We start from the raw sequence: 26764 nt of genomic DNA, 5'->3' as shown, positions 1-26764 counted from the left end.
TCAGTTATAAAATAGTAAGTGTGTACATTTCATTGAGGCTTTTAATTCAGTTGCATTTTTAAGTCTCTGGATACCTAAATTATGCAGAAATGAAAGTCAGGTGGAAATGATGAACGATTTGTTTCCTTGAAGGTAATGCATTTCAGCCACAAATCATATGTTTCATCAAACCATGCATTTGTGGTGTCATCATTTTTTTTCTGATGTGGCCAGAGAGGGCGTCATTCAAAATAAGGGTCTGTCAGATCAAGACAAACATAGAAATGTATTAGTTGTTATCCTCATGTGTCTCTTTATGATCAACAAATTTAAAGACCCATCATTCAATCCCAGGCTCTCACATTAGTGCTAACCTTATCAGTGGAGCCATAAGGATTAGAGAAAACATTATTCTGTCTGTCGTTGTACTTCGTCTCAGTTGACTACTTGTATCAAGTCAGATGAGATAGCGGTACAACATTTAGTTTCTGCAGTGGGAACGCCAGTGATGTTATCACATAAACAACTCTGGAACTGTAATACTGCAACATTTATCATGTAAAAAATTCTCTTTAAAAAGTCAGGATCCTTGTTTTGTTCATGACCAGCTTTTTTTGTATAGCTGCATTATATGCCACACAACGGTTTTTCTCACTCAAAATAAATCCAGATTGAACCTTACAATCAAACTTTCTGTAAATTTTGGCACATTTTACATAAGGGGAGGTTATGTTATACTTCTGTCTGTCTGTGTGTGTGTGTGTCTGTGTGTGTGTGTGTGTGTGTGTGTGTGTGTGTGTGTGTGTGTCTGTAGACACGATATCTCAAAAACTACTGCATCGATTCTAAAGAAACTTGCGACACATCTTCCATATGGTAATGACAAGAACTGATTAGATTTTGGTAAACATCCACTAAACATTCATTTAGTCATTTGCATAATTAATGATTTTCAGTAATTAGGCTATACCTTAAGAATGCAAGCTTCAAATTCAATATAATTTGGTACACATGTTAACCATAACAAAGCAGATATGTCCTATAAAGTCTAACTAACTATGTACCTTGTGGAATGTTGGGAAAGTCTTTCTGAATTCTCTTTCTTCCCTCTCTTCCTCCGTCAATCCATCACCATGTACTTTTGTTCTGTATTTGAATAACTGGGCTTCTTCTTCCTCTTTCAGTCTTGCCAGTTCTTCAGTGTGTTTTAAAGAATCGACAACAGCGTCAAACAAATCCTTGACAAGGTCCTGTGTAGCTACATCTAGTTCACCTCTATTGATAGCATGGTTTCTAGTGTGTAACAGAGCAATCTTCAACAACCTGAAAAAAGTGTTAGAATTAGTGCAATTTGGAATTAATGTATTTGTTGTTGTTATATTTATTTCAACTTGCCTAAGTGTAGAGTTCATGTGAGTGAGTGAGACTTGTGACATATTGTGACAGGCATTGTGAGAGAGGGTGTACGTGTGTCTGTGTGTCTCTGTCTTCCTGTCTCCAGTGTTTGCTGTACTTCATCTCAAAGTGACCATTCAATCAGATCAAATGAGATAGCCATTCTGCAGTTGGACCGTCACAGATGTCACTCTACAAGCTTCTCCGAACCTTTGTACAGCAAAATATTCCACTAACACATTCTTGACCCTTTAGATCTAACAATCTTTCTAATATTATTCAATATGTCAAATGAAGTATTTCCGACACACAGTTGTCAATCTTATTTTTTTTTAAATTGAAATTTTTTGTGATTGCCAACTAATCATGTTCTTCAATTCCATAATTGGTCATTTTATTACAAATTGCTAACATAACTGTACAACTTACTTGTCTTTGTGATTACTACTTCCTGGTTTATCAACATCATTCGTGTCAAAGGTCAAATTTGTAATGTTCTCTATCAGCTGTAAGGTATTCTTATCACACAGAGCTTCAGCTACACTCAATGATGTCGGTGTGGACTCAGTAACTGTTGGAAATCGTACCAGTGTCTGCAGTAGATGTTGGACAGAATTGATCTAAGGAAGAGATACAAATCAAATGCATGTAGTTATGTAGAAACCTATAGTCAGAAAATGAAAATGGCTGACTTAAGTGTCATACTGGAAATGGCCAACCTTTGTGTACTAAACTGACAATGGTAAGGATTTGAATAGTTACCTTGCCAAGTAATGATACTTTTGCAAATGCACAGGTTTTTGTGACAACTTACAAAAACAAAGCACAGTACAATTATTATGAGTCAGTTCCTCTAAATATCAGACCATAATGACTGTAACAGCATAACTCAATGTCAAGTTTAGTTTCAAACCAAAATCTTCTAACTATTTGGTATTTTCATCAAATACTTATGAGTCTGTCTGTCGTTGTACTTCGTCTCAGTTGACTACTTGTATCAAGTCAGGTGAGATAGCGGTACAACATTTAGTTTCTGCAGTGGGAACGCCAGTGATGTTATCACATAAACAACTCTGGAACTGTAATACTGCAACATTTATCATGAAAAAAATATTTATCTAACAGCCTTCTGTCAAATAGTCAAATTTTCAAACCTATCATTCAATGACATTTCATCTACTTTTTCACGAAACCAAAGGAGAAAATTTGAACCATGCAATTTCTCACCTGATCCGATTTAACTATGGCGTGATGAACTTTGACCTGTTGGTTTTTACAATACACAGCATGTGCCACTGTTCTCATTCCATGAGAAAGTTGTAACACCCCTGTCAGAAATGGAATAGTCAGATCTCTGTACAGGGGGTACTCATCCTCTATTCTCTTGATGAACTGATGAACGGAACTCTGCCAGGCCTTCTCTTCATTTATAAGGTTTGTGATATAGGAGTGCTTCCCCCTTGTTCTTGCCTGGTTTTTGAATGACTTTTCCAGCTTTCTTTGAAGGTTCTGTACAGTACTGAGTGATCCAACACTGGAGGTAAAGTGATGGACTTCTTGGAGGAGCGCATCAAACTGAAACATAAATGTAGACAGATGAAGTTTAATTCAAGTTCAAAACTACACACAGTTACTATGTCCCAGATGATAAATTACAGATGAAACACAGGCTGATTTCTGAGTTTGTAAGACAAAGTTGTACCTACACGGTATTTTTATCAGTAAACAAATACATGACCTTGGCTTTTAAATCTTTACAGCGTCATGTTTGAATACCACATTCTTGTACTAGTGTTACCATATATACCGTAAATAAATATTTTTTCAGTCAACATTTCGTAGACCTTTAGAACAATTTACCAGAAAGGGCTATTGCTACTACATCAATTAATCACTTCAAGGCATTGATAACCACATCAAAACAGTAAGGGGTCTGTCTTTAAAAGCCTCAATGGCTTCCAACCACACGTAAATGCACGGTGAATATCACTGGAGCTACAATCACAATGGCATGGATTGAATTTAAGAATAAAAGTTACAAACCAGCCCCGTCTAATCATTCAAGCATCATAAGTCTAGAAAAGTGTAACTTGTTGTAAGTTGAATGTGCTTCAAAATCAAAACCATCTTGACATAAAATGTAAAACACGATTTGGTCTGTTGTTGTACTTCGTCTCAGTTGACTACTTGTATCAAGTCAGGTGAGATAGCGCGCACAACATTTAGTTTCTGCAGTGGGAACGCCAGTGATGTTATCACATAAACAACTCTGGAACTGAAATACTGCAACATTTATCATGAAAATAATCTTTACTTAACAAGGTTTTGAGATTAGACATTATCAGAATACATGGTAAAAGTTTTCACTTACTCTGGGAGGGTCTGGTCTGATAGCAGTTTTCTTGGCGAGATCCCTGGCCATATCTTTCAACTTGACAAGTCTCTCTTGCAAATATCTTACTCTAGAGGGCAGTGCAGCATTCTGCATCTCCTCCAATCTCAGGCCTGTCAGTAGTTCAGATGTTTGGTTTCTTACCTCCAATTCACACTGTATTTCTTCACACTGTGAAGAGATATTTATACATTGGGTATTGAATTTGTGATGTCTGTTAACGTTATCATAAAGCAACATGTTTGCTCCAAAAGCCTATCTTTCCACATGTATTAATTTACTGTCATCACTGGCAGTAAACAGCCATGTTTCAACTTATCCTATTACTAAATATATAATAATTGAGTCTTTTAAAACCACATCTTTGAATTCCATGTTTTTGCACTCACACTAACTTTAATCAGTGGAGCTAAAACCGTAACAACACAGATTGAACTAGCTACATGCATAAAAGTTACAAGTCAGCCCCTTCTAATCTTTCACCATCATCACAACTTTACGTCTCTAGTGAAGTGTAACTTATTGTACAGTTATGCTCCAAAACCAAAATCTTCTTTCTCCTTGTACCAGTACACCCCAATCAACATACAACACTATTTGGTCTGTCGTTGTACTTCGTCTCAGTTGACTACTTGTATCAAGTCAGGTGAGATAGCGGCACAACATTTAGTTTCTGCAGTGGGAACGCCAGTGATGTTATCACATGAACAACTCTGGAACTGAAATACTGCAACATTTATCATCATGTTCATTCAACATGTATATATTTTAATATGTATTGCTGCCATCACTAACAACAAACATCCATTTTTGAACTTATTACACAATAGATCAAATATATAATAATAATAATAATCAACTTTGAGTGGGAGAGTGATTGATTGATTGATTGATTGATTGAGTGAGTGAGTGATTGATTGATTGATTGATTGAGTGAGTGAGTGAGCGAGTGAGTGTGTGTGTGAGTGAGCGTGTGAGTGAGCGAGTGTGTGTGTGTGTGTGTGAGTGAGTGAGTGAGTGAGTGAGGAGTAATGAGTAATGAATGAAATTGGTATTTTTCATTTCATGTATCTTACCTCACTATTGATATATTTAAGTTTCATTGCTGTCTTTTCAGCCGGATCAACTGGTCCCTGAGGTGACAACAGTAAAGTCTGTAACAAACCCAGGTGTATCCAACCAGTACCACAATGTAATTGGTCAGTCAGATGATCAAATGTTTTCATGGCTTGTGATTGATCAACACAGACAAGCTGATTGGACGACATCTGAGGATTGAATTGTAAACACTGTATGCAACCTTCTAGTAACTCTTTCACATATTCAGGCAAGACTGTTTCTTCTTGATTCTGAGCTTCAGGGCCACCGTAATGAAATAACGTTGGCAGTGTAGCAATTGTTTCTGTTAGACTGTCTGAATCTCTTTTACCAGTAAAGTCAAGTAAAATAGCAGCTGCACAGTCAAGTCTTGGTTTTTCTACTTCTGAGACAAAAGATCTCATTGCGTGTATGAGATTAGCTAGATTGGCTGACAGAGAATTCCAGTTATTGAACCTGAAAGTGAAATATAAAGTATTATTGTGAATTCTCATTCATCGGAGAAATTCAGCAAAAGTGACAAAGTCCCTAAACAAACTAGGGAATTTGCAACACCAAAACTACACTAAGTCAAGGCAAAGCAATACCAAAAGAGGCACAGTATGTAGATTTGTTGGGTTTTGGTTGCTATTTACATTTCATTTCAAAATATACATCATTCCAACTTCTAAAACATGTTGAATCATGTCTCACAAGTGGAAGATCTCGAACAAACAGAAACTATTCAGATGTGATATAAAATCACATTATTGTATAATTTTTGGATTCCAAAAACAAAATCGAAAAATGCTACATTCTCACTCTCCTGGCCTCTTTGTACATAACTGTGTCGACTTTCACCAAAAATGGAATCAGACTGCACCTTAATGTTTACACAGACTTCAGTGACAGCAATATTGTAAAAGGCTAAACAAATCATTTGATCGAGATGATTTTCAACCATTGTAAATTACCAAAAATGTTTTGGGTAAAAAAATATTCACTTTGCAAGTTGAGCAGAGAGACATTCAATGCATACGGCCTGATAACATTTGGGAATTTAGTAATTCAGTGTTATGTTGACATGTCCTTCTCATTTTTACCAAAAGCACTTTTCTGTTGACCACTTTTCTGGATGTAAAATTTTATATGACGTGAAATGACTGTATAATCGAATTTAAATTACACAAAAGTACCTATAATGAAGCATTTCTGTTGATAGTGAACCACCATTGGTCCATAAAAACTCTGTCAGTTGGTGAACCTGTTCAAGTTTCTCTCTAAACATTCCTAGTAGCAGAGAATCGTGACTTCCATCACTGTTCCAACTCTTAGCTTGTATTGACTGACCATCGCTCTCACTGTGGTTACTGTTGTCTTGGTTACTGTTGTCTTGGTTACTGGGTCTTGGTAGTAAGAGGTCAAAGGTGAATGATCCAACACATGACAAATAGAGTGACCCAGGACCCTACAGAAAAAAAATATATCACTATGATTTTAATACAATCAAAGTATTTTGATTTTGTCAAATTGTTCCTGATCAGCATGAAAATAATAAGATCAAGAATGCTGGAATTTGCTGGGAGCAATTCCCAGCACCAAAAATTGAGGTTAAAAAAAAGAAAAAAGATCTAGAATGCTCATACTAAAGTACTTTCAACTTGAGATAAACAGACAATGTATCCATTGACTCACTTTTTATACCAATATGTTTTAGTCTTATCACATTTTCACTCTCTGAAAAATATGTTCCCCTTTCCTATTTTAACTTTTTAATTTGAGATGTTTATAAATACACATTTACAACTTACATAATTAATGTCATATGGGTTATTCCTCTTAACGACGGAGGCATCATCCTTGGCAGCCAAAGATGGTTTCCATGACAACCACTGGTATGGATACTTAGCAACACTTGCAGTCCACTGTGATTTCAGGAAGTTCATCATGACCTCTGACCTGATAGGGCTGAGTGACTGATCACTGCAGACAGACTGCATTGTTCTTGTGTAGAGTGCGAGTTGTTGTGGTTTGGTTAGTGTCCATTGTTTCAAGTAGTTCAACAGACTTCTCAAATTGTCAGATATACTTGTCTCTCTTTGGAATCTGAAAAAAATGTTAAAACATGAACATTAATTTGCCATTTACATCTTTTAATGTTTCCATCCTATTACATCAAATTTTTGACCAAACTTGTTCTTGTCTAATGTACAACAATCACCCCCTTTCTTTTGGCCATTCATTAAAAATTTTCTGTTTCGATCATTTTTTCAATCTCATTTTCTTACATGTAGTACTTTGTAATACACAAACACACACATAGTTTTCATGTGAGCATTTTGAAGTCAAAAGAAACACTATTCAATCATACTCTTTATGAGTGAACATGTAGTAACACTATTGTCTGCTCAGAAACAGCCTCTTGTCAAATCCTCATATATAAATCTGGTAGACAAGGTAGCTCATCACTACAGTCATTTTTTTGTTACATTTTCACATTTTTTTTTATAGCAATTATGAACATGGTTGTTAATATGCATCACATCAAAATTGAAGTGCATGGACCTTTATACAGAAAACTCTTTTGCTGTGTTCACTTCACTGCTCCTATTTCCTTCCAAGAATTTCATCAGAATACCACCAGTTTTGAAGTTTTTTCTGATTTCTGTACTTCTTGTAGCAAAACTGTATAATTTGTACAAGGATTCAAGTCAATGTCATTTTTGGTGGGCTACCATGTAGTCTACTACTCATCAAGTTCATCTATATTAAATGACAAGTTATTACATGACAAATTATTATTCTTACTCTCGCTGTCCATAATGTAGCTTTCCTCCTAATATAGCAGTTGTAAGTCTACATCCATGTAGCAATGTCATCTGGTCATACAGTGGCCATAGTTGTACTTGAGTCTCTAACACTGTATCTGATACATTCGACACTGGTAGGGTTGTTTTCTCAGTGTCATCAACTTCCATTGGAATGGTTTGGTCTTCATACAGCTGATATTGACTAAGTTTAGATTCTACTTGGTCTATCCTGTCAAGCAACGTGTCTGGTGAGAGAACACAACTATGGTAAATATGGAGTGAAGGCAGTGGTCACCTTCTAACATTAATATCAATATACTATAACGCCAATGACACTGTAGTACAACTGATTATCCTTACATGTATTATCATTCATACAAATCATACATTACTAAAACAACTCAGTTTGCAGAGAGAGAGATGCAGACAAAGACACCGATGCATGTACAACTGCTGGACTGCATGGTGGCACCATTCCAATAGCATCTCTGTGCAGTGATATATTTTGACACTTTTGCAAATTTACAGTTGACAGACAAACAGTTACAAAAATTGCCTATGTATGAATGCACACATCGATTATTTCATTCAGTTTCTTAATACTATGTAATACACACACATACTTTTCATGTGAACATTTTGAAGTTAAACGAAACATCATTGTCTGCTCAGAAACAGCCTCTTGTCAAATCCTCATATATAAGTCTGGTAGACAAGGTAGCTCATCACTGCAGTATTAGATTACATCAAAGCTAGTCTTTGGGGAAGATGCAACTCCTCCCCTAAGCTGATGCCAGTAATATGGGGGAAGGGTTAAAAAGTCAGACGTGTGTTAAGAACTTACCTATATTATCTTTGGCAGATTCATTTGCACAGTATCCATCAAGAAGAATATTTGTAAGGTGATGACAAACTTGTCTACCATCACTCCCCACCACAAATCTGATTCGCTTTTCTTGTTCCTGCTTGGCTTTCACCATGGCTATATTGCTACCACTACTCTGTACATCTACACTCTGACAAAGAGTCAAGACATGCTCCATCATGTCTGCCATGACGCTACTTTTGTACGGGATGGGAAAACCCAAGTCTTTCCAGACATGAATCTGAATCTGTGATGCCCTTCCATCCGAACCAAGTGTATGCTGTATACGAGACACTATAGTGTTCAACTCGACTGGAAATCTGTGTGAAAGATAGGATGAACATAATCTTTTTTACCCTTCTCAAGAAAGACGATTCATTTTGTATCAAAACACAAAGAAAGGTTCAAAGTTAGAAAGGTTCAAAGTTCAGAGTTCAAAGGTCAAAACCAAAGTGTAAACAGTGGTTAAGTATGCAAAATCTACCATAGTTCCTCAGTTGTTTTTAATACTGGTATTCATCACCAAAACTGTTGTATAATATATGAAAATAAGCTATGTAGATTTGATCTGATTTACCCCTTGTTAAAGAGATTCCCAAAAAACCTGCATAAAAAGACTGCACATTTAGTTCTTGGGATAACAAGTTTCTCATGACACAGTGATATTTATGAACTGTTGTATGACAAGATATGACTGATACATATATTTTTGATATCTACATTCTAATTTTATTTACGGATCAGACCATATGGTATCGACAGTATCAATTGTGGTGGGATAAAGCTTTTCATTCAAAGAAATCTTAACAGACTGAAAAATGGTAAGCGCCACAACAAAACTGATATGCATTTCAAAAGTTTATTGTCCACACATATGTTCAAAACATTAGGTGAGTTATTGATAAAATATCTTGTTTGGTCAACGACAGAGTCACAGTTTCAGTTATATGAACTGGAATGAAGAAAGTCATGTACCACAAAAAGGACTGCTCCCTACAATCAACAATTATCATATTGAAAAATAACTATGGTTTCTTGGTTTACATAGTCTTAAACTTTCTCTACATCTACATCTTTGCCGACCCTGTACTTACTCTGTGTCTTCCCCAGCCAACAGCTTGGTGGCAGTCATCAAGGTCTTCTTGTAAACCCAACTCCAATGTAATTTCAGTTGTGATAATGTAAACTGTTGCCTCCCTGTAATGTGTTCATTAGATACATCCCAAAGCCTGTCTCTCCATTGAAGGGCTTCAAATATCTATGGACAAATACATCAGTGATTCAAATTCAATGCTGACTGTCGAAAGCCCATGACAAGTGTTTATTGAAGACAAATCAAAATGTTAAAGGGGAACACTATTCCAGGAAATAGAGACATTTTCATAAACTATGGGTTCTGGAGATTCGTTTCATGATTTTACATCACCTACAATTACTTTTAATTTCAGGGAAACATCAGTGAAGTTGAAATTGTGCCTTTGCTGTGGGCCATTGCATCATGGGAGTCAGCAGAAATAATATACTCATGGTTACATAATGAATATTCATGAAGATGATTTACACTGAAGGGAATGGGCACTTAGGATTCATTAATGCAATGACGTTTCTCTGAAACCGCACGTAACTGTAGGTGATGTGAAATCATGAAATGATTCACCAGAACCTATAGTTGATGAAATGCCTTTATTTCCAGAAGTGGTTTGTCCCTTTAATACAGTGTAACATTTGAAAATTGATTGACAGAACAAATTTATAATATGGCCTCCACTCAAGAGTTGCACCTGGCAAGGTGAGATTAAGTACTTAATGGTAGCTATAATTTGGATTCAAAGGAGTGGTTTTGAAGGCTAAAAATTGATCACATCTACTGTCATATATTTTGCATAATCCTGTGAAAACACAACATTAGATCTTTGCTGTTTATTTCAAAAGAAACGCAAGACAAACCTGTACAGTAGCTGTGTCTGTCAGAGGGCTGTCAGCTTGTAGACTGGTTTCAATGTGACCATTGAATTTGACAAAGAATGGATATAGATGGGCTATGATTGGATCTGGCAAGGACTCCATACTAACCAAACCTATTGGAGAAGACAAGATACAATGAATATCACAACAAGAAAAGTAACACCTCATTACATTACTTTGTTGTCATTTTATAAAACTATACAAAGACATGAAGAAAGCAGATAACATCATAATCTGACAATGACAATCTGATATTACTGGGGCTGTCATGTTTTCATTATCTGCTGCATGCATGTTAAAATGATGGGAAAGATACAGATTTTTTGTAAACATTATTTTCACGCAGAATGATTACCAAAATAGTAGTCTCACTTAAATTATCATTTTTGATGATGTACTGCTTTTTCTCTCATTTTGGACACAGAAATTGTAAACTTCACCAGCTGGCAAGTATTCGGGATGTTTCTATCTGAAGCAGTGGTAAAATGGTATGAGCATATTTAAGTATACCAAAAATGAACTTTCATATGTAACATATATACAAGTACCTGAACAACATAACCAAAAGTTATCAGATATTGGTCGACGGGCGTTATGGCAATAACCACTTGACTTACCATTGTTGAAGGCATACGACAGTTGAATTGCACTGTGAGCTTGTTGTTTTTTATCAACCATCTGGTAGACTGTGTTTTCCATGTAATCTCTCACAGCTTTCTTCATTATTATGTACAATCTGTTCAAAAAAGTATAAAAAAAATCAACTTCCATTGGAATGGTGGTTTGGTCTTCATACAGCTGATATTGACTGAGTTTAGATTCTACTTGGTCTATCCTATCAAGCAACGCGTCTAGTGAGAGAACACAACTATGGTAAATATAGAGTGAAGGCAATGATCACAGTCTAACAATGATATCAATATACTATAACGCCAATGACACTGTAGTACAACTGATTATACTTACATGTATATTCATTCATACAATTCATACATTACTAAAACAACTCAGTTTGCAGAAAGAGAGCTGCAGACAAAGATATGCATGTACAACCACTGGACTGCATGATGACACCATTCCAAGAGCATCTCTGTGCAGTGATATATTTTGGCACTTTTGCAAATTTACAGTTGACAGACAAACAGTTACAAAAATTGCCTATGTATGAATGCACACATCGATTGTTTCACATTCATTTTCTTAATACTATGTATTACACACACATAGTTTTCATGTGAACATTTTGAAGTCAAAAGAAACACTATTCAATAACAATCATTATGGTCAAACATTTTAGTAACACTGTAACACTATTGTCTGCTCAGAAACAGCCTCTTGTCAAATCCTCATATATAAATCTGGTCGACAAGGTAGCTCATCACTGCAGTCATTTTTTGTTACTTTTTCACCTTTTTTTCAGCAATTATGAACATGGTTGTTAATATGCATCACATCAAAGGTGAAGTGTATGAACTTTTATACGGATAACTCTGCTGTGATAACTTTGCTGTGTTCACTTCACTGCTCCTATTTTCTTCCAAGAAATTTCATCAAAATACTGCCAGTTTTGAAGTTTTTTTCTGATTTCTGTAATTCTTGTAGCAAAACTGTAAACTTTATACAAGGAATCAAGCTATGTCATTTTTTGTGAAAATGGAGCGAAGTCAATGGTCACAGTCATATTAATATACTATAGTGCCAATGACACTGTAGCACAACTGATTATCCTTACATACACAACCACATTACTAAAACAACTCAGTTTGAAGAAAAAGTGCTGCAGACAAAGATATATATGCATGTACAACTGCTGGACTGCATGATAACACCATTCCAATATCATCTCTGTGCAGTGATATATTTTGACACTTTTGCAAGTTTACAGTTGATAGACAAACATTTACAACAATTTCACATATATGCAACACACATCAATTGTTTCACAAAAGTATAAAAAAAATCAGAGAGGGAATTCTAAACTTCAAACTTGTTGGAAACTGATTACTTGTTACAGTATGACTTCTATGTAAATCTGAATCATAAAATTCTTATTATTATTGTTATTTTTTCTTCCTTTGACTTTGAAATTACGTTTTATAAGTCATGTACTGAAAGACCAGCTTGTACACAGAAATAAACCTATTATTCTTATCATTACAAGTTGTACTCAGTTGTTACGAAGTAGATATATGGATATATGACACAGATATGACACTTCAGCAAATATTTAAACTAATTTCTTCCCTTTTTTGCTGCCATTTTAGAACTTAACGAAAATACTTGACATGTACACTGAAAAATCAACACCTAAACTTCAATTGATCACAAGACTCTTGCAAATCATTTAAAAGTTAACGAAATCAGAGAATAAGAAAGTGATAAGTTTGGTCAAAACATTGACAACCATCTAGACTCAAACTGCATTCAGTATTCAATAGTAGGGGGTGGAAGCTAACAGTACCCTAGGTGTGACTGAAAATGATGCAATTCAGAAAAGCCTCGACATACTAACCTATTTAACAAACTGTTGACAACTTCAAAACCAGTTTTCTCTATCGTACCATCCTCTATAGACGTCATGTTTTTCTTGTTTATTTTTGTCAGTAAATTTTTTCGTAGTTGTTGATTCCATTGGACGTCATACGGGAAGGTGGCTAACACTTCCAGATCTGGGAAAAAATACGATAAACATGAAAAAACCTCTCAGTGCTAACTTAGGCTTAGCAGTCAATTCAAACACTCCTCCTTATATGCTGTACCAAGAACACCAATCCCCCCCCCCCCCCCCCCTTGTAATTTCTGAGCTGGTAAAATGCCTTGGGAGCTAGGGAGATTTTACAGCAACTTACCATCCTCAGTAAAAACATTGTAAGGGTGAATCATTTATGTCATACAGCAAATACGTAGTTATTGTATTAAACATGTCATAATATATGACATAATCGTTGGAATAGATTCTCTTTCACGAACCAAACAAGTCTTTTTCTCACCCACCTAGACGTTAGGTCTCTAACCACTGCTATCAATCCATGACACCCACACACACCAAATCCTGACATTTCCTGACATTTCATCAACTGTTGGTTCTCACCTGATTCAGACATCCCCATTCCAACAAACACATTCTGTAATCTCTTCATCAATGTATGTCCATGTACAATGTTGATGACATACACTACGATATCTGGCAGATATCGTCCAAACTCTTCCCGACTCGCACTAGAAAATGTAGCATGTTGTCTGACTGGTAGTTTGGCCTCCACCATATCACACAGATATTTCTTTCTGAGTTTCCAATCGTTCTGAGTTGAAAGTTCAATTAGTATTAACGTTGCTGGGAGTAGGAGATTCCATAGATGACTTGTTTCATCTGATTCAACTGGTTTTAATTTCTTCCCCATGAGCTCACTCAATGTCAATGGTTCTTTCCTGAAGAGTAAACACACATACTAATAATCACTATCTAACATTTACCCAAGATTAGAATGTCAGTGAAAAAAAATTAATTTTGAATAACCATAGAAAAAAAGGCATACATGTGCTTCATGTCAAACATTACTGACATAAAGGAATATTTATAAATTATATAACACATCAGTAAGAACTCCTGATTAAACAAGAATTTATGATAAATGATATCATTTTTTTTTCAAATTTACACTCAGAGTACTGTACAATCACTGTATTACCCCTGGCATGGACCTGCAGTGGCACAATGGTTCTGTACATGTATATCTTTATGAAAGTGCATGAATCCTTCACATGGCAACCTCATCTTATCAGGTCCCTTCATCACACCACATTCTGTTGCTATGAATACCATAATTGCCAGATTTTCCTTGATGTGATAATTACTTTTTCAGATTTGAAACTGTACCTATATAACTTTCCATCATGTGGGAAGCTCAACAATGATATCTCAATATTTCCCTTATTTAAAATGAAAACAACACATACACAACAACTTTACACCTTGAAGACTAATGAAAAAGACAATATACAACATTACCTGGTTTGACTATGCATAGAGAGCTGGTTCAATAAATGTACAAACACAACAGTTTGTCTCTTCATCATGCTAATTTCAGAATGCTGACTGTAATCCAGTACTGCTGGCAGCGAGTCTGGCCACTGTCCTTGGTCTAGTATGATGGATGTACTGGTTTCAAGTTCTATGGCCTCCAAGTCTACTCCCAGGATGTGATCTTCAATGGTCTCCTTGGCAACCTAGTTGTCATATCATAAATGTTCAATATAAACAAGACAATAACACTTATTGTTTGGTGTATTTTGTACGTGCTCAGTTATGTAACTTCAGTACAACCCATTTTTTACATCAATACTGACTTTTTATACAACAAACTTTTCTCCACATTTTTATGCACTGCAATTACACTTTGAAGTGGAGGAATGATAAAATTTGAATATGCATGAACATACTAATTCTTGACTGACCTGACGATTTGCATATGACCTCTGACCTCTGACATACACATTTGTACAAGCTGCAAGCATTGCAGATATGACATCATTCCCTCTTTGCAGTTCTTGGACTGTGAGAGATGCAGTATGAAGTAGATCCAGCAGTGAACATGGCTCTGGTCCTGAAAAAATAACAACAGGGTCACATGCCTTTGACATACTATGTGAGCAAGTTTTAAAGAATCTTCTAAGATGATATTTTCAAATTGCCTTTACGGCATGGCATTCCATGCATAGAAAACAAAATTCTAAGTAGAAACCTCCTCAATGCCCCCCCCCCCCAAAAAAAAATATTTAATACAACTTTCTTGACTAAATTTTGGATTGCAATCAATTCTTTACATGTAATTATAGACTAATTCTAGAGATTTTATTAGATATTTTTAACACAAGACATTTCTAATACTGGTAGAAAAGTAGATATTTTTGTTTCCATGTGTCTGCATCAACCATTCAGTTTTCTGGTTGTTGTCCGCAGTGTTTCACTGTGACCACCTCTCAACACACAAACATTATACTAAATTTGTTTACTAAAAGCAAAATTTGCAGAATCCAAATTAATGTGAGCGAGTCGAGATCTCATCGCCATAACAACACTAAGATCCTACCTGTCAGCGTTGATTTCAAGGCATTGTGTAGTTTCATCAACACATCACATGGTTTTTTACCAACAAGTCCAATGCCATGTAACAAACTCTTGACATCAAAATCTCCCAGCTGACCACTCTCATTCTGTAGGTAAGTAAATTTGTGAGTATTAATCCTTGGAATCCAAAACTAACGGTATCTTTGTACTAGCTATACCTACTACAAGTACCTTAACCTTTGATTACCAGCTTTATCAAGCTGTTATAACAACTAGTATTCAATTTCACTTTCTCTGTTGCTATCTCCAGGTGGAACTATGAAGGAGACCATGTGTATCAAACAACAAAACTCAAAATAGAAAAAAAGTACAACTGTACCTTAGTTGTTTTGATCACTTGCTACATTAGTATTTGTGCATACACTTGTGTACATACATAAACTATACATCAATTATATATTGGAAAATTTTCACATGTAAATCATTGTGTTTTTAAGTAATTCAGCATATATCTATACTATGATGGAATACAATTATTGTATACAAACATAAATATATCTGATTATTTTCTCAGGGAAATCTATTTTCAATGATTTATGTTTTCTTCATCTAAAAGTTTTACAAATATACCTGTAACAGTGTCAGTTCTGGCTAAGAGTATTTGCCCCCTTTAATACTGTATGATAAGCTTACCTCTCCCAAGATGTACAACTCCACACCTCTGTTCCTCATAGCTCTAGATATCTCACCATGCCTAGGATCCATGGCTAGTATCAACCTGTCAGGTGGAATGACTTGCAATAATCAGTATCATACATTTACACACCCAAATTTTACCTGCCTTGCTTTTTAATATGGCTGCCTTTTACAAATAATTTCCCCCGAAGTCTATTTCAAATAATCTTTCATATTGGATAACAACTACACTATGTAATGGCACTGTATAATCACACAGCATGACGTGAAGGAATAGGCAAACACTATCATAGCAATTTAGAAATATTTTATAAGTTCATAGTTAAAAGTGTTAACTCAAGTACATTTGTATTATCTGAAAACAATGATGAACAGTTCAAACAATTTTGAAAGTTCCAAGTCATATTCTCAATATTAACCTAGTATGCACTAAATATGATGACGCGATGTGTGTCTGTGTAAAATATTTACCTGAAATTTGGATGTGGTTTAATTGTCGGAATCTCTCCATCTATGACACCTCTTTCATTAATGCTGAGCACACCATTGGGTTCTAGTAGAGCATTGAGTCTGTCTAGTACAGATGGGCTGTGTAGTTACAAAGAGAAAATAATCAGGTACAACACAAACTATGCTTTAGAGACTGTTGTAAACTGAAGGTCCAGTTCCCATGAGAATCAAAACTTCGGTTTGAAAAAAAACAACAGATTCTGGCAAAGCTGTAGAAAAAGTTGCTCCACACAAAGAATCAATCCTCTCCTTATGACTCCACTGACAAATAGCACTAACAGTAGAACCTGGGATTTAAACCCTGGCCTTTAAGTGATCAAAGAAAACTACCAAATTAAAGAAGTGTGCAAGAATTATACAAATCAAAAAGCGTTTGTTATTATAATTCAACAAAAGCGTACATCATGTCGTTTCAAAATAATGGACATTTCGACAGTTCATAACAGATTCTTACCTACAGAAGTTGACATTGTCAATAAGTAACCAGTCACCATTTTGTAAAGCCTGTACAAGTAACCCATCCACCCATTCAAATCGACCTCCTCCACTTCCATCATGCTGCCCCTCTTTCTCAAATCGATGCTGCAATTCTTCAAATCTTGATTTTAATGATGATACATCTATCATATCAAAGAAAAAGACATTGTAACTATTTTGAAAATTTTACTTGTACAATAAAAAATTATTCTGAACATTTATTCAACAACCACCATGGTGGCCTTTTCAAAAGTAATGTTGTACAAACACACACTTTTTATCATGGTGAATTTTTCAAGCAAATATATTCTCTTGAACATCTGTTTTTCTCAAGTTGGATTTCTGAAGCAAATGTTGTATAGAACACCAGAACTTTCCATCATGGTGAATTTTCTTTTGAGAAGTTTCCAGTTGTAAGTTAACTTTTACTGATGATGAAATCTCTGACCTTATGTGATTGCCATTATTTGCTATGTACAAATTCACAAAATGGCTATCAATTGAGGAAAAGTACAGATGATAAAAACATTGTCTTTGTGGATTTGCATTACTCAGCAATAAACAAAAATTCATCTACAATTTCTTGGTACCTGCAATAGTATATTACCTCACCACTAGAGGGTCAAAATAGGACAAGGTGGTCAAATTATTCTCATGCATACCTATAGTAATACATCTGTAGCACAAGGAGTGAAAGTTATGGTGTTGATCAAGAAATCCAAAGTCATTATTTTTATCATTCTCTTAAGGTAGAATTCTACTGCAGGTATCAAGAATTGCACTGGCTATTTCTGTTATCTGTTAGCACTGTGTCTGCTCCAAATCACTTATAAACCTCTTTGATATTGAGAAAACAAACTCTTTCTGTAGCTAATTCACAAACCTTGGATCAAAGTGATGTTATATTTTCTGCAATGTTTCTCCACCATACTCAGCATTTTGTCAACACATCTGAAAACTTCATTAGATAGACCATACTGTGATATACTGTCCTGGGTTGTGTCTATATTACCACCGTTTCTAACTGACCCTGTGAAATACAAAACAACAGAACTCCTATTATTTGTAGAGGCTACAAATGTACTTGGTGTTCACACACGTCTGAATTGTGGTAGTGATGGTGAAGTAAAGGAACATGTCCATTGCACAATCAGTTCACTACCCTTAACACATCCTTCAGGCCGATTGAAAGATCTGCTGCCAGGTGGCGAATTGGTGACACATACCAGTACCTGACTTGAATATCATTGCCATGTGATGACAATTGTCAGCATTGTAATGATGTAGAACGACAAGATATCAAATCTCAAATTTCTGTTTAAAAACTTACAACTCCACTTGCACATGGTATAATTAGACAATTCTTGTAATTATGAAATTTACCTGAGTGAACTTTGTCCAAGAGCGTTGACCAGCTATTCAACAAATGTTGTGAAAACTGATGTGATTTCTTGTCATTTACCAGCAGTACAGATCTGATAACAGCCAATACTACTGACTGCAGTGATTGCATTAATTGTTCCATGTGACGATTTAAATCAGCCTGCCAAGAAAAATTTATTGTAAAGTGTCATGGTCTATTTCATCAGTTCTCTTATCACCATGATAAATTAACTGTGTGTGTGTGTGTGTGTGTGTGTGTGTGTGTGTGTGTGTGTGTACATGCATACGAGCGTGTTTGTTTGTGTGTGTGTGTGTGTACATGTGAAGGTGACTGCCAATCTAGCAGTGATAAATAAATGTACACTAGACGTCAATCATCGTCATGACAACAGTATGTATATATTTATGTGAAGGTGACTGACAATCTAGAAGTGATAAATTCACTAGATGTTAATTTTCCTTCATTTTATTTAGCACATCAAGGGAAGATCCAACATTCCATGGAAGAAGGGAACATGGATGGCAAAGATGTGCACATACTGGTATTAAACAGTGAACCACTTGGAATCAACAAAAAACGATTCCATCAATGAACATACTGAACATACATCTACCAACATTCCTTATTGTTGTTATGACAACAATCTAAAATGCTGAACACATGTTCAATTTGCAATCATGAAGTGTCAAAAATGTCAGTCAAATATGTAAATACTATTATTTCAAATAAAACATCCTTGTAAAATTCATATCCTCTGAGAAGTGCACACAGTCGCAAACGTTCTGGTTCATACGTAACTATCAGACAGGATGGGATCCGATTCAATCCACTGTACTATAGTTCTATAGAACTGACCTGTTCAAAGCCACCAAGTAGTTCAGTGGTATCCATAGCACTGTTCATAGCCATCACTTGTAACCTTTGACCTGTAAGCTCAGCTACAAGTTGCACCAATGACGTCTTGCCACTTGAATGAGGTCCGACCTGTAAATAGGCATAAACATGGAGTCTGTTATCCAGAGTTTTGATGCGGACACCGAGTTGTTTATCCTGTGTTTCTTTAACTTCTTTATTGGCCAATTTCATAGCTTGCTGTACTCAATTTTGGCTGTTTCAGACAAAAGCATAATGCTAGGATATGACAACTGTAACAGTGTGTATGTGTGTCTGTGTGACACCCATGAGACATTATTGACATGACAACAGTATTTATGTGTGTGAAGGTGACTGACAATCTAGCAGTGATAAAATCACTAGATGTTAATTTTCCTTCATTTTATCTAGCACATCAAGGGAAGATCCAACATTCCATGGAAGAAGGGAACATGGATGGCAAAGATGTGCAATTCATGTGTTGCTATGGTGACAAGGACAGACTTCTCAAGACCAAATATTTCTTGTTTCTCTATGATCATCTCCTGTACTAGTCTACTGTTGAAAATTTTCCAACTATGAATGCAAGGTTTAGAACTACTGTAGTTTGACATCAAAAACCTTGCCTTACCAATATAGCCATCCAGTTCATTTCAATACACTTCATCAGTGCTTCCATTGGCTCTAACACATGATGTAATAACTTCAATGGTGTCTTCAAACATAATGTAGTCTGGTTTGCTTGCTGACTTCTTTGGAGAAATGAATGACCAACCTACAAAATGAGAAACAACATTCACAGCATATACATACAACAGGGTCATATTGCTTTAATAATACATAACATATTCTCCCTGTACAACATTGGGGAGTCACAGTGATCAAACTGTTCCAAAGACTGATTTGAAATCTGATAGCAGATACTGCTGCATCAACCCTTGCCACTGTTCATTTGTTTCTGACTGGCTTAAGTCCTTGGGCAAGATTTCAACTACCACTATGCCCAAGTCAACTCAACTGTATTATCTGAGACCTGGTAGGAAAGATTACATGATGGATTTGACCTTTGAACTTACAGAGGCAGTAGAAATCATACGCTTTCCAAGGAGTTGTGGAAGACCAGAGAACTATTGTACTGTTTTTGGTCTGTGCAAGGGATAAAATTGGGCTGAGCTTCAAGCTCAATAAGGGAAGGGACTATTACAATGTGCCTTATTTATAATCACTGTTGAGCAGTAAAGAATACCTCCCTACCTGTAGGACTTTTGATGTGATATGGAATTGTCTGCTGGATTGATATGGTTCTGTCCAATGTCTACCTTCTGAAGATGGCTGACAAAATACTGTCTTGAACAGATCAAGCACCTAAAAAGTGGATTACACATAACATGTTAATTGCTGAGGAATAATCATCGTCGTGACAACAATATGTATATATGATTGATGGTGACTGACAATCTAGACGTAATAAATTCACTAAATGTTAATTATCATCATGACAACAGTATGTATGTATGTATGTGTGTGTGTGTGTGTGTGTGTGTGTGTGTGTGTGTGTGTGAAGGTGACTGACAATCTAACAGTGATAAATTCACTAGATGTTAATTTTCCTTCATTTTATCTAGCACATCAAGGGAAGATCCAACATTCCATGGAAGCAGGGAACATGGATGGCAAAGATGTGCACTTTATGTGTTGTCATGGCAATTTAAGTGTTAATGTTATAAATACATTCTTCAAGTCTGTCAGCTGTTAATATCATATTATTTTACATATGTATGAAAAAGCTACAGACCACATGCTTATAAAAAAAAATGATAATTTTGTCATTATATTAATGACTCGTCTGGTGAAATGGGCCTCTCTAAGAATGTCATTTCTGACCTGGAGATGCAAAAGTAACAACTTCATTATGGACATGTAGATGTACAGTATCACTAGATTTCACATGTTACTATCACCATACCTTATCCTTGTCTTGACTGGTTCTCATTCTTTCACTGTAAATAAGTCCAACATATTCACCCGGGTTCCAATTCTGATCATCTTGGTGTTCCACCATCAAGTCACACCATCTAAATAAATCTCGGAGATTAAACTCCCATGGTCCACCTCGCTGTCCCCACAGACCATTCACCATTGTTTCTGTGTACAGCTGTAGAAAGTAAGAGTATATGGAAAGCTAGTCACAATCTATAGCAGTTGTACTTCTTCATAAGGATCAAAAAATGAAATGTGCATTCTTGCAAAAACTACAAAACTTTTCACCGACAAAAGTCTATACAGATGCAGCAGTGACAAAAATTAGCAAGTGTGAAAAGTGAACAGCACATCTAGTAAAACAAGTACAGTCGATTCATTGAATGAACAGCAAAGTCACTCTTATATACATGCTAGTGGACAGCCATCTACTAAATATCCGTTATCGTCATGACAACTGTATGTGTGTGAAGGTGACTGACAATCTAGCAGTGATAAATCCACTAGATGTTAATTTTCCTTCATTTTATCTAGCACATCAAGGGAAGATCCAACATTCCATGGAAGAAGGGAACATGGATGGCAAAGATGTGCACTTCATGTGTTGTGATTTCAATTTAGTTCTAAAACTTTTTGTCATATTTTTATATCATTATGCATTTTTGATCTATTACTTTTTGGAGCCTTTCTATTTCCCTGAGGAGTTTCAAAAAGACATCCATGGAAATCGATAAACTATGCATGAACCAACAAAACATGGGCAGCTTGTTCTTCAGATCATGTTTTTTGTCTTTGTGTGACACTGTGCGTGTTTATGCATGAACTTGCGTGTTTGTGTATATGCCTGTGTAAGTCACAATATGGCCGACAATAGGTGAAACTCACCTGATTATTGAAATCAATCATTTTCTTCAACATCTCCACATCTAACATTGGATACATTGTGTTGGTGATGAACAGCAGATCGGCAGCTGATAGTGGCTCTATATGAACCTATAAACAGTAAAAATCAAGAATTTGAAAGTCAGCGCTATACATGAAATAAGTCAACCTGTTATCTCTGATAGATTGAAATGACAGACATTATTATATTGTTGTAAGGGACGACATCGAAATCAAAAGCATCGTAATTACGCGTCGCTACGAGTAAAGACTAGTAACTACTAGTAGTTACGATGTACTACGGTGAATATTCATAAGTCTCAACGCATATTCATGTACTTTAGGTTGTAGACAATAAAAAGTAAACACCTATTGTCCGTTATTCATGAGCCCAAACTACGACCATTTACGCGTAGTCTTCATCGTCAAAAAAATAACGAAACAAAAAGATTTTCTTTCCTGTGCGCAAATCAGTTTCACGCTTACTTTTTTCAATGTTATTCACTCGATGCCTTCTAAGTTCTATGGCATTCGTACAGTCGGCTAGTAAGTCAACTAAGTGTTTCAGATATATTCAGATGTTTACCTAATATGTCTTGCCTAAAAATACCTTGAAGAAGAATTTTTATTCGAAACGTCGGATTTTACATCTATTTATTCGGACTGCCTCACAAGTTCCTTATGCACTTCTCGGCTGGTCAACAAACATGTCGACCATTTTCGTCTGGCTGCTGAACGGTGCATTGATCGTGTTAGATTCTAGTCGCAGGATTCGTCAGTCGAAATTGAACATTGTCCACAAAAACTAATTAAAAACTAAAGCTTGTCTCGCATTAATATATCGTTTGATTTGATTGATTTAGAAGTCACCTAAAAACGTTTTGTTTCTTCAAAATTTTGAGGAAAAACGTCATTTATATAACGAAATTTCGGGCTTCAAATATCTGAATACGTTCATCACTTGCGTCTCTATGTTTATATATCTACCGACATCATGCATCACGCCACGTGTTGCCGAACATTGCGATTTCTCAACTCAACCCCATCATTTAGGAATGTTACTGTACTGAGAAACATAAAAAATTAGTTGTTGTTTTAGAATATATAAAACAAATCCCATTATTCGATGATATAAAAGTCAAAACTGCACTTCCGCAACCCGGAAATTCAACAGCATTTCTTGGCCCTACCATGGCCGCCAAGCGTGAGCTTGTAAGTTGTACTGTTAGTTTGTACTGAATATTGAAACTTTGATTTCGTGCATATCTTATTGGGTTTTTTTAATGAATATCGCCCATGAACTTGCACTCATAAAAACATGTGCAGTACTAGTTTCATCAGCACATTACTGGCTGAGTACGTGGTTTTCTTTGACGATCAAAAATTATGACAAACTACGATCAACTACGATAGAAGACGATGTCATCATTGGAAACATGGAAGGTGAGAATCACTATCTATTGTGTGTTGGCGATAAAAAAATTACGATGACGCCCCTAAGTCAAGAAATTCACAGAGATCTGCTTCGTTTGTGGGGACAGACATACTAATATGTTTAGAAATATGCAGTCCAAAAAGGAACAGCTAATCACTGCACTGTTACACCACTATTTTGCATGCTTCTTTTTTTTTAAAATTATCTTGCAATCAAAATACTCAAAGTACCTTATATGAGTCGCATGCTTCTCAATATCATGAATCTTGTACAAAATGTGCAAGTTATACGTCATCTTTACTTCAGAGTTTATTTTCTGCCAACAGTATAACATATTGTCATCAACTCAATATTACACAATCCTTTTTGCAACATCATGAACTTGACATACTTACTTGTGTGAATCTATTCAAGAATGACCTAGGGAGTCCTTTCCTACCGCCCCCTTGGTTGAGTGGATTTTGGCATGCAAATATTCTGGTCTTCATATGTTGGATCTGGAATGTCTTGCCAAGTTCTGGGACAAAGACTTCAGCTCTGTGATCTAAGCAGGCATTCAGTCCTTCCAAGACAGATTGGGATGCTAAATTCAACTTTTTTAAAGAAAATAAAAAGAATGAAAGTTAAAGAAGAGTAAGAACTACAGAAAATAATCTGACTTGCTCTCAACATCAACAATCATTTTCCCGACTCTCCATACTCTTCTAAATCAATTTTATATTTCATCTTTTTATCTCATGCACAGGTTTACTGTAACCCTCTCTGCTTCAAACAGACATAAAGTTAAACTGAAGTGTAATACTGTAGATCATTAATTTTTTACATGCATGTTACGCCCCATCAATTTGGAGGATTCAACAAGTGAGTAGGGAGGAAGAAAAGATTCACCTATCTACCACTTGTAATCATAGTTAAAAGCAATTCTACATTTTTGAGTTTTTATTTTGTTTTAACGGCAATAAATTCTGAAGATTGACTTTATCTCACGCAACTTAATTATTAGTTTTTCAAATTCCCAATAGTGAACCATCTCTCCACATAAACTACCAACACTGTATCCCTTCCAAGCTGCCAATGCTACACACTCACCTCATCTAAACAACCCAATGACCAGCTTTTAGTGCTGTCAATACCAGGACTATCTCTCCATGCCGACAGTCCACCCTGTCTCCTTGATACTAGCTGTCAATGTCACTCACCTCATCTAAGACAACCCAATGGCCAGCTTTCAGTGCCCTCAATAGTGGGCCATCTCTCCAAGCAAACTGTCCACCTTGTCCACCTTCTACTGGTAAGTCAGCACCAAATAGATCTGTCACATCCTGCAATGACAATCAAGTACATAGATGGAATTAGTCATACCTGACATTGGGGTGGGTGGAGGTAGGGGGTAGGGAGCATTTCAAATTATTTTATCACACTGGATAAACATACTGCCAAAACCTTTTGTATGTAGGAGTATGGAGGGCTGAAGGGGCAATGTGTTGCTTTTCATGTCACTTTGTCACTTTTCAAATACATTTATCATAGAAGCATTAATTTTATTGAAAATAAAATTGAAAGTTCCTTGTTTCTAAATTCTCATAACCATTGAGTAAATTTGTCAAAAATTATCCACTTTTTTTATTCTTTACTAGAAACATTGACTTTTCTGAAGCTTGACTTTGATTCTAACAGCTTCTTACACGGCTACACTAATAACATGTACTACAGTCATTAACTGCTTGTATACTTACGGTCTGTTCTGACAAGTTTATCCTGACGTACTCATGACCAGATGCTTTGGCCAATGCCGTCACAAGACTTGTCTTGCCAACACCTGGTGAACCCTCCAATAGGAGAGCTTTAGGTAGCTGCAGACCTCTGAGCAGTCGTTGCGCATTCATGGCAGTGGTTGGTGCATGCAAAGCATACTGATCTTGGTTTACAGCATCTACACAAGGCCCTGGGCAAAAAAAAATCAACCAATCAAATTAGACTTCATTGAAACCATATTCAGATTTCACGACATCTTTGGTTTGTCTCTACATGCACACTAAAGAAAATACTGCATGGTGTGCAGTACGTAGGCAATATTTTGACAAATGTATGGACACATTGAAATTATCACAACTTGAAACTATGACCACTGGATGAAATGATTACCAGGACAAGTAATATAGGAATATCACATACCTCTGGGAATGAAAAAAGGGTCGATACCAAACACATCGTCAGTCAGTATCACTGGATTACAATTCATCTTAGAATCTGTACTAAGACTGACAGTCAGAGACGTTAGATCTATTCTCTGTCCTGCCATCTCATACATCTGTTTCTGTAAATACTGCAGACATAAAGACCTTGCTTCACTGGCTGACATTAAGGAACTGCTGGTTGTACCTGATAGGGGATAAAAAATCAGCAAACTCAGTTACATGGATAATAGTTGGAAAAGTGAAACCTATCCATGCTTGTAAGGAACTTTTCACATTACGTTTTGATGACAGAATTAATACTGCTTCCAGTGTACCTTCTAGAGATAGCAAGAAGTGTGTGTGAGTGTGTGTGTATGTATGTGTTTGTGTATGTACGTATGTGTGTGCGTGTGTATATGTATGTATGTATGTGTTTGTGTATGTATGTATGCATGTATGTATGTGTGTGTATGTATGTGTGTGTGTGTATGTATGTGTGTATGTATGTGTGTGTGTATGTATGTGTGTGTATGTATGTGTGTGTGTGTATGTGTGTGTGTGTATGTATGTATGTGTGTGTGTATGTATGTGTGTGTGTGTGTATGTATGTGTGTGTGTATGTATGTATGTGTGTGTGTATGTATGTATGTATGTATGTGTGTGTGTGTGCAGGAGTGTCATGCAAGTGTGTGTCATTTCTATCATAAATAAACATGTTTTTTATCTTGCTGTGTTTATTTTATAATCACTTGTAGTTATTAAGAATTTAGGAATGAAAAGCGATTCCATTTCGATGTTT

General features: G+C 36.0%; 1 protein-coding gene across 1 annotated transcript in view; it reads right to left on the bottom strand.

Annotated features, from left to right (window-relative positions):
• Nucleotides 1-26764, bottom strand: part of LOC144435009 (midasin-like) — a 74395-nt gene that overhangs the window by 26490 nt on the left and 21141 nt on the right. The window contains 31 exon segments of the mRNA XM_078123543.1: nucleotides 1044-1302; nucleotides 1804-1994; nucleotides 2602-2949; nucleotides 3746-3937; nucleotides 4843-5320; nucleotides 6040-6311; nucleotides 6655-6949; nucleotides 7652-7898; nucleotides 8498-8838; nucleotides 9613-9776; nucleotides 10466-10596; nucleotides 11101-11219; nucleotides 12996-13152; nucleotides 13575-13912; nucleotides 14493-14710; nucleotides 14939-15087; nucleotides 15574-15697; nucleotides 16245-16329; nucleotides 16719-16835; nucleotides 17212-17377; nucleotides 18118-18264; nucleotides 18618-18777; nucleotides 19474-19602; nucleotides 20123-20266; nucleotides 20746-20856; nucleotides 21458-21646; nucleotides 22357-22464; nucleotides 24184-24381; nucleotides 24988-25110; nucleotides 25525-25733; nucleotides 25964-26170. Coding sequence (XP_077979669.1) covers nucleotides 1044-1302; nucleotides 1804-1994; nucleotides 2602-2949; nucleotides 3746-3937; nucleotides 4843-5320; nucleotides 6040-6311; nucleotides 6655-6949; nucleotides 7652-7898; nucleotides 8498-8838; nucleotides 9613-9776; nucleotides 10466-10596; nucleotides 11101-11219; nucleotides 12996-13152; nucleotides 13575-13912; nucleotides 14493-14710; nucleotides 14939-15087; nucleotides 15574-15697; nucleotides 16245-16329; nucleotides 16719-16835; nucleotides 17212-17377; nucleotides 18118-18264; nucleotides 18618-18777; nucleotides 19474-19602; nucleotides 20123-20266; nucleotides 20746-20856; nucleotides 21458-21646; nucleotides 22357-22464; nucleotides 24184-24381; nucleotides 24988-25110; nucleotides 25525-25733; nucleotides 25964-26170 — 6116 coding nt within the window.

This window comes from Glandiceps talaboti, chromosome 5 (genome assembly GCF_964340395.1).
Source record: "Glandiceps talaboti chromosome 5, keGlaTala1.1, whole genome shotgun sequence".
Lineage (NCBI taxonomy): Eukaryota > Metazoa > Hemichordata > Enteropneusta > Spengelidae > Glandiceps > Glandiceps talaboti.
The sequence above is the reverse complement of the archived record's forward strand: the minus strand, read 5'-3'. Positions and strand labels throughout refer to the sequence as shown.